The 16,220-nt window shown below is 46.5% G+C and overlaps 1 protein-coding gene across 10 annotated transcripts in view; it reads right to left on the bottom strand.

Moving 5' to 3' along the window:
• The window catches only part of Wdfy3 (WD repeat and FYVE domain containing 3), a 241,057-nt gene that overhangs the window by 69,282 nt on the left and 155,555 nt on the right, over window positions 1–16,220 (bottom strand). For all 10 annotated transcript variants that reach the window (XM_039091828.2, XM_039091827.2, NM_001170551.3 and 7 more), the window contains 8 exon segments: window positions 14,870–15,101; window positions 13,441–13,601; window positions 11,400–11,511; window positions 7,919–8,109; window positions 6,790–6,942; window positions 3,599–3,672; window positions 3,354–3,515; window positions 2,325–2,419 (listed from right to left, as the gene is read on the bottom strand). In XM_039091828.2, the coding sequence (XP_038947756.1) occupies window positions 2,325–2,419; window positions 3,354–3,515; window positions 3,599–3,672; window positions 6,790–6,942; window positions 7,919–8,109; window positions 11,400–11,511; window positions 13,441–13,601; window positions 14,870–15,101 (1,180 nt within the window).

The raw sequence follows: 16,220 nt of genomic DNA, 5'->3' as shown, positions 1-16,220 counted from the left end.
AAACAACAGGACTGACACACATGTGAACTCAGAGGTGGCGGCGGCATACACAGGTCTAGAACACACGGGGTCCCAGCAGTGAGAAGTACACCCAACCCCCACCCCAATCCAGAGGCTACCTCTAGCTGATAACCACCTGCAAAGGGAGTGTGACCGAGGACACAACCGCACGTAAGGGAAGGCGCTACACAACAGGAGACACCCAACAGGAGAGGGGCAGCACACCCAACAGGAGAGGGGCAGCACACCCAACAGGAGACACCCAACAGGAGAGGGGCAGCACACCCAACAGGAGAGGGGCAGCACACCCAACGGGAGAGGGGCAGCACACCCAACAGGAGAGGGGCAGCACACCCAACAGGAGAGGGGCAGCACACCCAACGGGAGAGGGGCAGCACACCCAACAGGAGAGGGGCAGCACACCCAACAGGAGACACCCAACAGGAGAGGGGCAGCACACCCAACAGGAGACACCCAACAGGAGAGGGGCAGCACACCCAACAGGAGAGGGGCAGCACACCCAACAGGACAGGGGCAGCACACCCAACAGGACAGGGGCAGCACACCCAACAGGAGAGGGGCAGCACACCCAACAGGAGAGGGGCAGCACACCCAACAGGAGAGGGGCAGCACACCCAACAGGAGAGGGGCAGCACACCCAACAGGACAGGGGCAGCACACCCAACAGGAGAGGGGCAGCACAAAACGAACTCCACAGTAACGGTGTTTCTGGAGGGTTTTTACCTTTGGTTTCATAATGCTTTGGGTATTGCTTTCTTTTTCCTTTCCACATCCTTTGCTCAGCTGTCCTGGTTTCCGATCTTGTTTATGTGTTTTCTGTGCATGTGAATGTGTGTGGCTTAGCAGCTTTCTGTGTTCATTCTTTTTCTCTGGCATTTTTTTTTTTATTTTGTTTGTTTTGTCCACATTGGTTTGTTTTTACTTTATCTTTCCCCACTATACTATTTTAGATGCTTGTTTGTATTCTGAGAGAGAGGATGGGTGTGGGTCTGGGTGAGTGGGAAGGTGGGGAGGGTTTGGGAGTGGGTGGGGGAGGGGAACAATAATCAGAATATACTGTACCGGTCTTTATGTTAAAAGCCCTCAGAACATAGGTTGGTTTGAGCTACCTTGGTCACGATCTTAGGTAATTTCTCTTCGGTTATGTTTTTGAGTGGCCCTTTCTTCCCTCCCTCCCTGAGGGAGCAGTAAGCACAGCTCAGTGCTGTTGTGAGACTGGCTAACCAGTGCTGTCCGTCCATCTCGTCATAGTTCTGCTAATACTTTTCCACCAAAGGAAGATCAAGGTGATTTCAAAAGAACTGGCAATAGAGAATTAGGCAGGGTCTGTGTGCTCTGGTCCTGAGTCTGTCATTAATACAGGCTGTAGACCTTCAGGGTGCCAGTCTCTTGTCTGTCCTTTCAAAGTTGAGGTCACACCATCTTCTCTTATTGGAGAAGTATACAGCCCTTCTCTTCTGTAGGTTGTAAGCTCTAAACATCACACAGTAGCCTTTCTGAGTGTTCGACAGGGCAACAACATCGGTAATGCCCAACAGCGAAGTCTCTCAGTGTCGGTGGGGAGTCAGTTCTACCACACCCTCACGTACCAAGACCCACGGATGCTCAAGGCCCTTCCCAGCATGCACTGAAGACGTATGTGTGGGTCACCAACACAAAGCCTCGACCTGAAATCATCTCTATCTGTGGTGCATGACACCAGCAATGCCACATGAGCAGTGAGAAGACAGGGAAGCCCTCTGTGACAGATGCTTTCCCAGAATGCTTCAATATCCAGACATGTAGCATGCAGGCATGGAGAGGAGAACTGTGTAAACTAGGAATGAAAACACAGGTCCCTCAGTGCTTTCCAAACATGCAGCCAAAAACATACATGGCTTAAAAATACAGGTATGTCTTAGGACAGCAGACAAGCTAAAGAATTGCTGACTCACAGACACGGGATCTCATGACCTAGGAGATTCCTTTCATGGGACTTACATAGAAAGATCCCAGTAAACAGGTGTTTCTCTCACTGACTGCTCAATACTTACCAGGGAAATGATATGAGTAACACAGACATGATCTCCATTACACTATTAATGCTCACCATAACCTACGATCAGGAAAGATTTCATACACTTTACAATTTTTGAGGCCACACTACACTTCTGCATACTACATAGATTTGATACAAGAGAAACATAATCAATAAAAGCCAAGAACTGTGACATAGGGGGAAGTCATGTATTCTCATGTGGAGCTCAGCCTGGCTTGTGCCATGATGGTGAACAATTAGCAGATGATTTCCTTGGCCAACTCACCAGAGTCAGGTTTCCCTTCATTAATGATTTCCATAACCACGAATTTCTCACAGACGGCAAAGGTGGGCAAAGTAGAAGAAATGAACTGGCCAAACCTTTAGGTAGAGCAGAAAATAAAAAGTTTCATTTTTCTTTCCCCCAAATCATAAAATACAAAATGAGAAAACACAGACACACACACACACACCTGTGCACACACACACATTCACACACACACACCACATTCACACATGCACACACACACATGCACACACATTCACACACCATACACATGCACACACACATGCACATACACATGCACACATACCACACACACACATGCACAGACACATACATTCACACACATACATGCACATACACACGCGCGCACACACACACACATTCACCGACTGACTTTTTAAAGACACAAGTAGCATAAGCTCTCTGGGCCCTGGTTTCTTCATTTATAAAGAAAATGAAAAAGTTAAAATTTTGATGAGGTTCTAAATGACCATGACAAGTGATCATAGGGCAGAATAAACCCTAATAAACAATGGTAATGAAGTTAATTGGGCTGGGTGGTGCTGGTACACGCCTTTAATCCCAGCACTGGGGAGGCAGAGGCAGGTGGATCTCTGTGAGTTCAAGGCCAGTCTGGTCTACAGCGTGAGTTCTAGGGCAGACGAAGCTACACAGAGAAACTATGTTTCGAACAACATTAAATAAATGAGTTAACCATGGCACGTGCACACACACACGAAAGAGCACATGACTGTGGTGTAAGAGTGTGAACGAGGCGTGTTTTCCCATGTGTAAGTGTGAGTCTGTGTGACACACACCCTTGAGGTTTAACAGTCTCAGGAGTATGGAGGGACTGACAATTCCTATACTGAAAACGTTCATATCTAGGTCAGCCAGTTCTCATTTCTACCCCCTTCCTGTGCTTTATTCACACGCTAGTGGAAATGCAGCTGTCACATGCGCACAGGACCATGGGGCCCATCACACTCACCTCCCTCATCTCCCCTCAGTCGGCAGAGATGAACCCACCTGAGCAGATCGTTGCTGTTAGGGAAGCCCTGCAGCAGGTGGCTCAGCACGTTACTCATGGCAGCAATGGTCGGCTGGGACAAGGACATGTCTCGGAGCGTCAGGAGCAGCTTGGGGATCAGCTGAAATTCCCTCATTAACTTGGCATTCTTGGAAGCCTCACTGCAAGAGAGAGACGACTTAACACACGGTAGCATGCTCTCTCCTACAACTGACCGGCTAGCCACGAGAGTGCTGACGGGTACCTGGACTCTGTGAGCAGCTCTATGAAGTGTTCAAATAAAGAAAGATGGAGCTCGTACGGAGCATGAAGCCAGACCTGTAAGAAAACATAAACAACAGGATACTCGAGGTTGACGTCCCCACTGTTAGACGGCAAAACCAAGGACAGCATTCGGGACAACCTCCAGCCATGTATTTAGCTGGATACAGAGGGAAATGGAGGAGAAAAGTCAGTCACGATGAACAGACCCAGCATGATGGAAAATGGAAGCAGCGTGCTTTTAAATACTCTACACATTTAGGAATGCCAGAGAAAGGCGATCATAATCGGTGACGTTTCTAAAGCGTGGAAAAACGAAAACGGCCAACCAGAAGTGCATTTCATATAAAAGCATCTTTTCACAAACAAAACAGGAAAAAAAAAAACAAAACCCTCTTCAGATGGGAGATTCCTTTCCAGCAGGGCTCTGCTACAAAGAGAAGCAATCCAAGCACCAGGCAGATTTACACTAAAGACCGTGTAGTGAGGCTGAGGGGACACCGCCTCGGTCCTCAGCACTAGTCAGATGGTGCCAATGCCGCTAACTCTAGTTCTGGGGCATCTGAAACCCGATGGCGGCATCCGTGGGTACTCCCCCCCCACACACACACACTTAAAAAAAAAACAAAAATAAAATTCTAAAAAGGATAAAGAATTGGAAACAGTATGTATCTGAGCAGAGAAAGGTTTTTTAAAATGCATTTTAAAAATAATCAATCAAAAAAAATCGGGAAAAGAACTATTCTGGAGATCATAAAATTTTTAAAATATGTATACCACCACAGGATGAGAAAGAAGAAATGGAGATGGCCCACTATTTCTCAAAGATAAACCACGTTATTTTAGATTCTAGAAAAATGTTTGTATCCTGTTAGGATTCATTTATATTTGTTGAATTGCTGTTTTATAAAAGGGGGAGGGATTACTTATAGACTAGTTGTAGATTGGCAAAGAAAGCAGTCCCAGGAAGCCAGAGTGTACAGGTTCTGCAAAATGGAGCCAAAATTTGGTATTCGACTAAATTTATGATGTTTGTGCGTTAAATATTAATTGCAGATTTGAAACCAGAGGAAATTCCTGAGGAAACACAGGCCATCGGGCTGAGGTGGGGCTTCTTACTACAGGGGCCGGTGGACTTACACGTGAGCCTTCCTACTGCTGTTGTCCCTCTGTGGTCTTCGAACTTTAGCTTTTACACATATTTACTTACTTTTGTTTTTGTTTTTCTGCAGTGCACCAGTCAGCGTCCTGGACACATGGCTGTGTGTCTGTGTATCTTTACCAACTAATGCAGCGCTTGGCTCAGTCAGGGAGTGTCAGGGGTGGCGGCACAGATCTTTAATCTCAGCTCAGCGATCAGCAGGCAGAAACAGTGGTTCTCTATGACTTCAGGGCCAGCCTGGTCTACATTGTCATTTCCAGGCCAGACAGAGATGATGAGGAGGAGAGGAGGAAGAGGAGGAGGAAGAAGAAGAGGAAGAAGAAGAAGAGGAAGAAGAGGAGGAAGAAGAGGGAGAGGAGGAGGAGGAAGAGGAAGAAGAAGAAGAAGAAGAAGAAGAAGAAGAAGAAGAAGAAGAAGAAGAAGAAAAAGAAAAAGAAAGAAGATGAAGACCCCATCATCTTCCTCAAAGACCTCTAAGAACTATAACTTTGAAAACTTTATTGTGCAGGAGAGATGTCTACAAATTCTTGAAGATATGATATAATTATGTCTTTACAAAAGAATGAGCCCTCCAAAGGTAGACAGCATAACCTGAGGAATGATTGACAGTTATCCCAGCATGTCTGAAGAGAGCTGATTGAGAAGCTCATTAGGACGCAGTGGAGGCAGAAAGGACAGACACTGCACAGTGAGAGGGTGAAATCAATAGGATTCCATGCCCGACTGTTCACAGACAGGAGCAAAAAGGCAGCTGATTTCCTAATTTCAATGCTACGGAATGGTGGGGTTACTAACAGAAAAAGAAGTTAAGGAAGTACTAATTTGGGCCAAGGATGCCAAGTTCAGTTAAGGTGTTGCTAGGGTACAACAAGAGAAACATTGGGCATGAAGTCAGAAGTAAGTCTGGAATTGGAGGCCAAGGTTAGACAGATGAGAAAGGTGAACATGTCATCACTGTCACGGAGAAGGATCACATTAAGAGAAGCGGGGTGGGTAAAAGGACCAGGATGGTGATCGCGCCTGAGAGCTGGCAGAAGACAGAGCTGTGAGGAGAGCAACTACACGTGCTGACTGGGGTAGATGCAAAGGGATGAACACGGGGGGATGGCTACTCCCAAGGAAGCTGGAATAGGCTCATTAGAGGGTGAGGGTGAGGGTGAGGGCGCTGCTTGTTGGCTGGACCAAACACTGTGTTGGAGTCGTGATAAAAGATTGAGCTGGGGCTTAGTATCTGTAAGCACTGCTTGTCATCAACAGGTCCTAGTGACATCCTGTGTGGTACAGACACAAAGATGGAGGCAGACAGAATCGTCGTCCATGATGCCCAGAGATCCTGCTATTCCCAAGGGATACATCGAGAACAGTTAGTACAGTGACGTGGAGTGAAGAGAGCTTCGAGGTTCAGTGAGCCAAGGCCATGGGCGCGCACTGTGTGGAGAAGATGGCAGGGCACACTAAGGGTGGGAGACAGAAGCAGCAAAAACTTGGTCTTTTTGTTGTTTTTTCAAGACAGGGTTTCTCTATGTAGCCCTGGCCATTCTGGAACTCAGTGTAGATCAGGTTGGCCTCAAACTCAGAGATCCTCCTGCTCTGCCTCCTGAGTGCTGGGATTAAAGGCGTGAGCCGCCACTGCCTGGCTGAAAACCTCAGTCTCTAGGGCAAGCATTCTTTCACTATGACGCTGCTAGTAATCCAAATTAAAGTCTAGATTCTATTTATTTATTGTGGAAAAGTTTATATCAGAATTGCTTAATGGAAATGCCTCCTTAATGACAGGCACAGTGAGGATGGGCAGTTTCAGGATTTGTGTCTTGCATCTGATTTCAGTAACATCCGTAGAGCCGGATATATTTGGAGAAAAGGAAACAACTATTCTACTTAAGTTTCACTAAATGGTACTGATTGATTATCAGGAAATTATAATTTATGAGATAAAACAGAGTAACTCACGATAAAGAGAGAGAAATGTATTCACGAGCCCTCTATTACCACCGGTCAGTGCGTCTACTTACCTCGAAGTCACAGAGCAGGTCCTGGAAGGCAGTGGAGTTGGGAATAATGGAAGTCTCGTGGCCACTGTCAACCGTCCCCACCAGGGAGAAGGTCAGGTGGAGGATGTGGCTGTTGAGAAGGGAGCGTCGCTTTTTAAGCAGCATGGCCAGCAGCTGGAGGACAGAAACAGAGCGGGCCGCTGAAAGATCGGCAGTGTGGAGCTCACACCCCAGACACTGGGCCTTAGGGGTCCCCACCTAATCAGTGGGTTGACTCTTTTTCAGGCTCACGACTTAATGGCATCGTGGCAGGTGAGGCCTCACTTGGTAAAATGAGCCACTGGGGATGTGCCTGGAAAGACCTGGATCTTCAGGAACAACAATGGAATAGTCATTGTTTAACAGTTTTCCAGCTTTTGAGTAAATAAGGCACCTCGAGGTGGAGGGGTGTGATGTGGAAGGGAGCCCCAGAGAAAATGGGGAGAGACAGCTCATCGACCCCAAGCCCCCTCACGCTGGATCCAATATGATCCGATTTCAGTTCATTCTCTATTGCATGGAGAGAAAGAATGTCTCGGCAAACTAACTGCTCTGAAAATATGACTGGTTTTTGCTACCCATGGGTTTTAAATGTACAGATTAAGTCAAATGAAGATCAAAAATATCTTCGAAACTATGTCCAGATATTTCCTATAATTATCCCTTAAATACCACCCTGTGTAGTACTGTAGCACAGCGTTCACAGTGTATTAGGGGCGATAAATATCTCAAGAGATTACTCCAGCACAGTAGGGACACCCAGGCCGTATGCACAAGCCACACAATTTGATGAGGTGTGCACAGAGACAGGGCAAAGTCCTGGAACCATTCCTCGGGGCAGTGAGGGCCCACAGAGGGCCCACAGAGCATCAGAGCAGAAACATGCAGCAGTCCACTGAACTGTGAATGGCCGGGGGGACTGAGGAAACCAAAATTAAACCAAACCCTACACACACTTCTCGCTTCATGTGTTTTTGTTTGTCCAGTATGAGCCGATGGCTTTAGGTTTACTCGGACATCAGAATTCTTCCCGAGTTTAAAAAGGAATGAACGGTGGGGGTTGGCTCATTTGCTGTACAGGGAGGTGGCAGCAAAGCCTACGGCCACAGACCTGGTACCCTTTGATTCTTTCCATCTCCTTGCTGGCTAGCGGGTTGCTCTTGACCACACAGACCAGCGCCTTGACGGCTGCATACAAGCCTTCCACATCAGAGGCCATGGCCACCAGACCGAGGATGGCTGCAGCTCCTCCGATGTACTGCAGGGTGGTGGCGACCGGCTTCGGGACAAACGTCCTTACCCCTGGTTAAAAAGAAGGTGAAAATGATTACAATAAATTAAGTGTGTAAATGAGATGTGAGCAAGATGTACTACACAGTTTGCTTACAGTCACACATATTCCTAAAATAAAATAAAATAAAATAAAATGAAGCAGCCAAGAAAGAATCCGGGAGAAGGCAATAAACGATAATTTACGGACTCCCAGAAAGGTGCGAGGGACGCACACAGGGTGGGTCTAAGGAGAGCATCCGTCATCCAGCACACAGTGCTGGCCCAGAGGCTGACAGAGACAGGGCAGTGGCCAGAAGATCATCTGAGTCCTCAACAGTTCCTGCTGGGGATGTACTGGGGAACTCTGGACGGGGTGCAGGGTGACACTATGCACTTGAACATGCCTGTTCTTTAGGACTGAGTTTTTAATGTAGAACTAGGTGTTGGAGAGGTGGCTCGGCGGATAAGCATGTAGTCTGCGCTGCCACAGGGTCCGAGTCCAACCCTCAGCACGCGTGTTACGTGGCTAGCAACCGCCTATAACGTGTTTAACCTCTGAGGGTTAGTGCACACGTGTGCACCTCACCTCCCACACATACACGTAATTAAATATAAAAAATTAAAGGTGCTTGGGCAGTCCTGTTACTGAGAAGGGTGGAGGAAGGGCACTTAAAGCTGAGATCAGCGTTACATGAAAGCAGCAGGGAGTCGCTATTTTATACTTCGAGAGGTCCACCTCCTCACGCGCACACTAACGTACATTGCAAATGCAATGGCGTCATGTGGGGGAGATAAAACTCCCCCTACAAACTCACAGACCCCCAACTAGTACCAGGCAAGGGAAACCTTTCAAGGTATTGGTGAGGAGAGTCCAAGAGAATCCTGAAACAATACGGTTTATGGCTATAGCCCTTGCTTGTCTCCTACACAGATGCTCCCTGACTGGAGATCCAATACCAAGTAATGGGCCCTAAATACACACGTATGCAGACGACTGAACAGATTCAGCAGGCCGTATGTCTAGGTTGACCCGTTTATATCAGCACATAACAATGGTTAAGAGTGAACAGGCTGTGAAGAGGAGGGGCACTCAGACTTGAGAGGGACAGGAGGGAGGAGAGAGATGTAGTTATAATTTAAGTAAGTAAAAAGAAAGAAGCAATACAAAACATTCCCACATATTAATATGAGTTTTATGCTTTAAATATTTTTACTAAAATGTTTCATAAATTTTCTATTTAAAAAGTGCTTTGCAGCAACTGTAACGTTTCAATGCATGAGAATGCTGGGTTTGAAAACTATCTTCTAAGGCTCTCAGGGCGTTACTTTACAGGGAAGAAAGTCTAAAGAGCTTAAATGCTTGGCCTGAGTCACTAGGAGAGCAGAACTTGGACCCTGCAGAGGCTTTGCTCATTGCTTTCCACTGCACCACACTGTCCTCAAGTTCTAGAGAGGATGTAAGTCAGTGCTCCCTAAAGCAGTGCTCCCTAAAGCGATGCTCCCTAAGTATATGTTGAATTAGAAAAAAAGGGTTGTTACCATGTGCTGTATCAAATAGGGAATGGTTTTAATAATGCAATATTACCAATAAAGAAAAGCAGAATCAGGATTTGGCGATCAAAGGGCACTAAAAATTGCAGAAACTGATTAAACACAGAAGGTGGGTAGACCAGTAAGATTGTTTGTTAACCTAAGAAGGAATCAGTACCACACACATGTGTTAGTGGCTACTCCAGAAGGCTGGGCGGAATCAGTACCACACACACACACATGTGCATGTTCATGGCTACTCCAGAAGGCTGGGCGGAATCAGTACCACACACACACACATGTGCATGTTCATGGCTACTCCAGAAGGCTGGGTGGAATCAGTACCACACACACACACATGTGCATGTTCATGGCTACTCCAGAAGGCTGGGCGGAATCAGTACCACACACACACACATGTGCATGTTCATGGCTACTCCAGAAGGCTGGGTGGAATCAGTACCACACACACACACATGTGCATGTTCATGGCTACTCCAGAAGGCTGGGCGGAATCAGTACCACACACACACACATGTGCATGTTCATGGCTACTCCAGAAGGCTGGGTGGAATCAGTACCACACACACACACATGTGCATGTTCATGGCTACTCCAGAAGGCTGGGCGGAATCAGTACCACACACACACACATGTGCATGTTCATGGCTACTCCAGAAGGCTGGGTGGAATCAGTACCACACACACACACATGTGCATGTTCATGGCTACTCCAGAAGGCTGGGTGGAATCAGTACCACACACACACACATGTGCATGTTCATGGCTACTCCAGAAGGCTGGGCGGAATCAGTACCACACACACACACATGTGCATGTTCATGGCTACTCCAGAAGGCTGGGCGGAATCAGTACCACACACACACACATGTGCATGTTCATGGCTACTCCAGAAGGCTGGGTGGAATCAGTACCACACACACACACATGTGCATGTTCATGGCTACTCCAGAAGGCTGGGCGGAATCAGTACCACACACACACACATGTGCATGTTCATGGCTACTCCAGAAGGCTGGGCGGAATCAGTACCACACACACACACATGTGCATGTTCATGGCTACTCCAGAAGGCTGGGTGGAATCAGTACCACACGCACACACATGTGCATGTTCATGGCTACTCCAGAAGGCTGGGCGGAATCAGTACCACACACACACACATGTGCATGTTCATGGCTACTCCAGAAGGCTGGGCGGAATCAGTACCACACGCAAATGTGCATGTTCGTGGCTACTCCAGAAGTCGTGGCCCGACTGCATTGTTTAGATCTCAGATCCCGCTAACCATCAACTTCAACGCTGTTGAAGGACAGGACGCTCGGATCTCCAGAGGAAGCAGCAACTCTGACACTCATTAAAGCTGGTCAGTGCCTACGCCCAGAAGCTCTTCCTTCTAGATCTTTGTGTTGTCTGGAGGTGCTGGGCCTTGAACCTAGGGCTTCTCGGTCCCTGGGCATGGGCTCTCCTATGGAGCTCCAGTCCCACTTCTAGCTGATTTCTAGGTAAGAGGAGGACACACGAGCAGAACGCCCTGACCCTGACGTGTCCAATGTTCTGCTCTTCACCCCTTTCTATTCTATACGCCGCTGTTTGCAGCTAGTACAGAAGCACACAGTCCAGGGAGAGCTCATGATTTTTAAAGTTCACTGATATTCAGGATTCATCTGTAAGCATTGTAGGAATAAGATCAATCAGGTACTTAAAAATGTTAGCTTGAGACATCCCCTGGCCCCATTATTTGTATACACACAGATGGTTTAACGCACCCAAGTATCCAATGAGAGCAGCCCCGATGGTGCGAGCTGGCCCATTGAGATGGCCGGCTGCATTGTGAACCAGCTTCACGGGTGTGGCGTTCTCATGGGAGGAAATGCCTAACTGGAGAACAGGAAGGGAAAAAAAAAATAATCAATGTAATCACAGAAGAATGGCCTGGCGTTTTCATATCACCTCTATGGCTGATAACACATCCTTACTGTCTCCTACCTAGCAGAACATGTAACGTGTGAGTATTCTTTAAAAAAATTCTTTTAATTGGGCAAGCACTTCCAAAGTGTGAAACTTTATAAAAGTAATTTAAAATGCAGTCTACAGAGATAAGGTTGGCAGAGATGTTTAAACGGGTCTCTGAGAGTTTCCTGAAGGACTCTTGCCTCAGGTTGGCGAGTGTCCATTACTCAGAGCCTCAGAGGAGAATACTGTTGAAGATTCAATTTTATTCTACATCCCATCAGGTTCCTTTGTATAAAAATTTTAAGAATAAAGATCAGACACACAGACTAGGCTTTACTGCCACAGAGCCAGGAATAGAGAGATAGATGTTCTCATTAATATGCTTAAAATTTAACAATATCAGTTTCAAAACAAACAACCACAAAACCACAGGGAGGTGTGTGTGATGGTCAAAGCTAAAATTTCAGTGTCTGGGAGCCTGAGATGGGGGCTGCCAGGCGAAGGCTGACTTGGGTCAAGTAGTGAGAATCTGCCTCAGAAAGCCACAACGACAACCAGGCAGATTACCAAGCAGTACAACCCCAGCAATTATGTTTTCTAGTGTCACAAAGGTTTCCTTCTTAATTAGCTTTTTGTGGTGCCAGGCCTAGGTGTGTGGAAAGTAAGTGTTCCAAGGCTGGGCCATACACATGGCTAAAATCTAAATCGCCAACATCAGCTTTGGCCCTCAGCCAGACGTTCTAACTTTCCCAATTAAACGAAGTATCTTAATGTTTGGCCTAAATTAGGAGCAAAATAAAGCACATACAAATGACACATTCTGGTGGCAATATGAAGACGATGTGCTAATTAGAGTCCCAGGATAAAATTAAGAAAATGTAGTAGGAGTTATCTGCAAATATAATTACTAAAAGTTAGTGAAATGTGAATTTATACTGAAACCAATCAGGGCACAAATTTCCCCAAAAGCCTAGGTATAACACATTTGAATTTCTAGAGATAGAATATTTAAAAAAATATGGAAGCTCCCTGAGAAAAATCACTCCAGATGTTCCAGGTTTGCATCAGAAACCCGACAACAATACAACAAAGGGAGTATTTTGGTTAGCCTGAATTGTCAACTTGACACATTTGAGAGAGAATCCTCCAAAAGGTAACTGTCTAAATCTGACCGTGGGGGATTGTCTGACTAACTGATGCAGGCGGGGCTGGCCCACTGTGGGCAGCACCATCCTTAGGCAGGCCGTCTTGAGCTGTATAATAAGTAAGCTAGCTTAGCATGTCTGGGGCAGCCAGCAAGCAGGGGTCCTCTACTTTCTACTTCCTGCTCGTGCCCCAACCCTGACTCCATGATGGACGGAAATCGAGGAGGAAAGAAACTTTCCCACCCCTAAGCTGCGAGGATCCTGTCACATACTGACCGAAGCCAGAACAAGAAGTGAATACACAGGATGTTCTGGAAGAGAAGGCTTATTATTGCAGAACGTAACAGTCAGTAACTCCACCCCCAAGGGAGAAAGATCACAACAGTCTATGGCCGCTTTACCAAATCACCATCAAGTTAATGATGACTTAATTTTGCTATCTTAGCTCTAAAGCTCGGATGTGAGAAATGGTCCAGGTGGCCTAGAGTGGTTGTCTGCAGGGATGTCTTGCTTGTGGAGAACAGACCGCTCTCTTCCTACCTGCATTTGTTGGCCTGTGGGCCTTGTTTTCATCCTTAAAGCCAGACATGATCCATTCTACCAGACTGGCAGTCACCACAGAGAGGCCTGAGTGGTTCGAAGGGGCCCATGTCGACCCTATCCTCCAAGGGAGAGCTGCCATGGTTCACTGGGAAAACACTTGGCTTACCTGCTTTGCAATGGCTTTGCTGTCCAACTTGTTGTAGACTTTCCTGATTCTTGCCACTGTGAGTGAGGACACGGACAGGGCGTAAAGTCCAAATGACACCTTTTCCTCTGCGACCAGAGACACCGGCGATGGGATGATACCTTCCGATTTCGAGTCTTTACCTTCAAAAGAGGAGATTCTTTTCACACCTCATCCTCAGGGCACAGTGCTTACTCTGTCGCTCGCCTGGGGCGGAGCTTAAATATACTTCACTTGAAGAAAGGCCCTTCACTTCATCTTCCCCTCGTGTCTATTTCTTACTCTCCAACTGCCTTCCCATGAGGACCATTGTGAGGGAAGGAAAAGAAAGTCACTTGTTGTCTAACAAGTCGTCAATCCTCGACTGCATATGGGAAGGAATGAAAATGCCTAGTGTCTGCAGCCTAGAGGGCCTGACCTCTCTTCTCACCCACACCTCCCACCTTCTCAGGACCACACCGCACAGCGGGGAAGAATATGCACGCTGTAATCTCGCTTTTACTTAAAACCTAAGTGGAAACTGTCTCTGCCTCAGCTTCCACATGGATGAAACGGGAGTGACAATGGGAGGAGCTAACGCTGTTTGGGGATTAAATAAATACACGGGGGAGGGGCTGAGAGCGAGTGCGACCTTTGGGCATATTGACTGACAGCGCGGGGTATGCTAGCTCTGCCTAGACGCTCTGTGAATCAATGCCGAGTGACCAGAGCTCGACTATCGACGGCGATTAATGTGCACACTGTCTTGTCGGAACTTCTCTGAGACCATGCAAGGAAAAGAACAAGGGAAGGCAGAGGTGACACATTTGCACAGCACAAATAATCCGTAGGCCATGTCAGTTCCTTTGTTCTGTATTTCTTTTGAAAAAGGGGGATTTCAAAAAATAAACGGACGATCGGGAATAATAGCTTTAAACTTGAGAATGTTTGTTCCTTTCGTAACATTAAGTATTTTAAATTGCTTCGTGTTGTAATAGAAGTTACAGAAAGAAACCAGGAAAGAGGTTGTTCTCTTACAGAGTGAATGCCCTCACCTTCAATCCAAGAAGTAACCTGGGAAAACTAGCTAGCGAACGGATAATGAATCAGAAAAGGGCAGCGTGGTGCTGGGAGGGGAGAAGTGGTATATTTCATTTCCCCTGCCTGTTCGTTTGCAGTGCTGGGAATTCACATGAAGGCCCAGATATGCTAGCCACGCACACTAACCCCGCTACATCCTCAACCGCAGACACACTTCCAACAGGAGCAATCAAAGGAATTATCCCAAAGAAAATGAAGGGAAAGCTCTTCCCCAGCCAAATGCACACACGCAGGCATGCACACACGCATGCACACACGCAGGCATGCACAACCCTACGTTGCAGGACTTACTCCCTGTGCGGTGTCAAGAACTCATGGTACATGAACTCACATGGCACGAGGACAGCCTGAAAGCTTCCCACATAGTCTGGTCCCAGTTCATAAATAGCGGTCACGCTGGAGGGAGGTAAAACTTCTTCCAGAAAATGAGTGGGCCCCAGGCGCCAGACCAGTGAGGCCATCTGCCGCTGTGCAGGTGGAGTGCCGATGTAAGCGTAGACTGTGCTCAGCACTGGGGGGTTTGCAGAGCCCGAGCCCCCAGGCGTGCTGTGGACATAATGCAGCTGCGAAGAAGACACGGGTGTGAGACAGACGTGGACGCCCCAGCCTGGGAATAACCATTTTATTGTTCATGTTTTCCTTACCTCAAGACTTTACAGATCTCAGAACCAAGCTGAGAAACGCAAGGCAAGACTCTAGGGTCTGTAACTGGGCACTCAGTGTGAACTCTGCCATCGAATTTTCACCAAGTACACTATATCTAGACACGGCAACGATTAAATATAGGGATGACGTCACTTGCTTCCTGTGGTCTACTTATATTAATGATGCTTCTCTGAAGAAGAGGTGTTCACTGTTCTATGATAAAGCACTTTAGATGTGAGCCTCCCAATTAAAAGTATCTCAACAGTTAGAAAAGTAAAATATATAATTTATATGCACAAATATTATCTCAATACGAGAGAGGCATGGTTGACTGACATTTTTAGAGTTGACAATGCTTTTATTTACTGATGAGACACCTCAATTGTCAATCTACCCATGTTAAATAAATATATATTTAGGCAGGCTGTGAGATGAGACACCGAGTTACTGCTGGTAAAGGTGGCCCTTGTCACAGGGAAGGGGCAGCCTCTGTCATAGGGGAGGACATTTCCATTGAGTTGCTTTTTCATATATGAGCTTCAGATCACGTCTGGTTTCTTATATATTGAAGAATGGTCCCAGGGTTGTTTCAAGCATGAGAATAAAGACCTTCATGTATATACTACTCCTGATTACTCACGTGCGTGTGAGTACGTGCGTGCGTGTGTGCACATCCATCTAACTACTTACTTACATATCTATCTACCTATATATTATCTATCATCTATCTATCTACCTACCTATCTACCTATCTATTTACCTACCTACCTATCTATCTACCTATCTTTCTATCTATCTATCTCTCTATCTATCTATCTACCTACCTACCTATCTATCTATCTATCATCTATCTTTCTATCTACCTACCTACCTATCTATCTATCTATCATCTATCTTTCTACCTACCTACCTACCTACCTATCTATCTATCTATCATCTATCTTTCTACCTACCTACCTACCTATCTATCTATCTATCATCTATCTTTCTATCTACCTACCTACCTATCTATCTATCTATCATCTATCTATCTACCT

This window comes from Rattus norvegicus, chromosome 14, assembly GCF_036323735.1.
Source record: "Rattus norvegicus strain BN/NHsdMcwi chromosome 14, GRCr8, whole genome shotgun sequence".
Lineage (NCBI taxonomy): Eukaryota > Metazoa > Chordata > Mammalia > Rodentia > Muridae > Rattus > Rattus norvegicus.
Note: the sequence above shows the minus strand (reverse complement) of the source record. Positions and strands in the feature narration are given on the sequence as shown.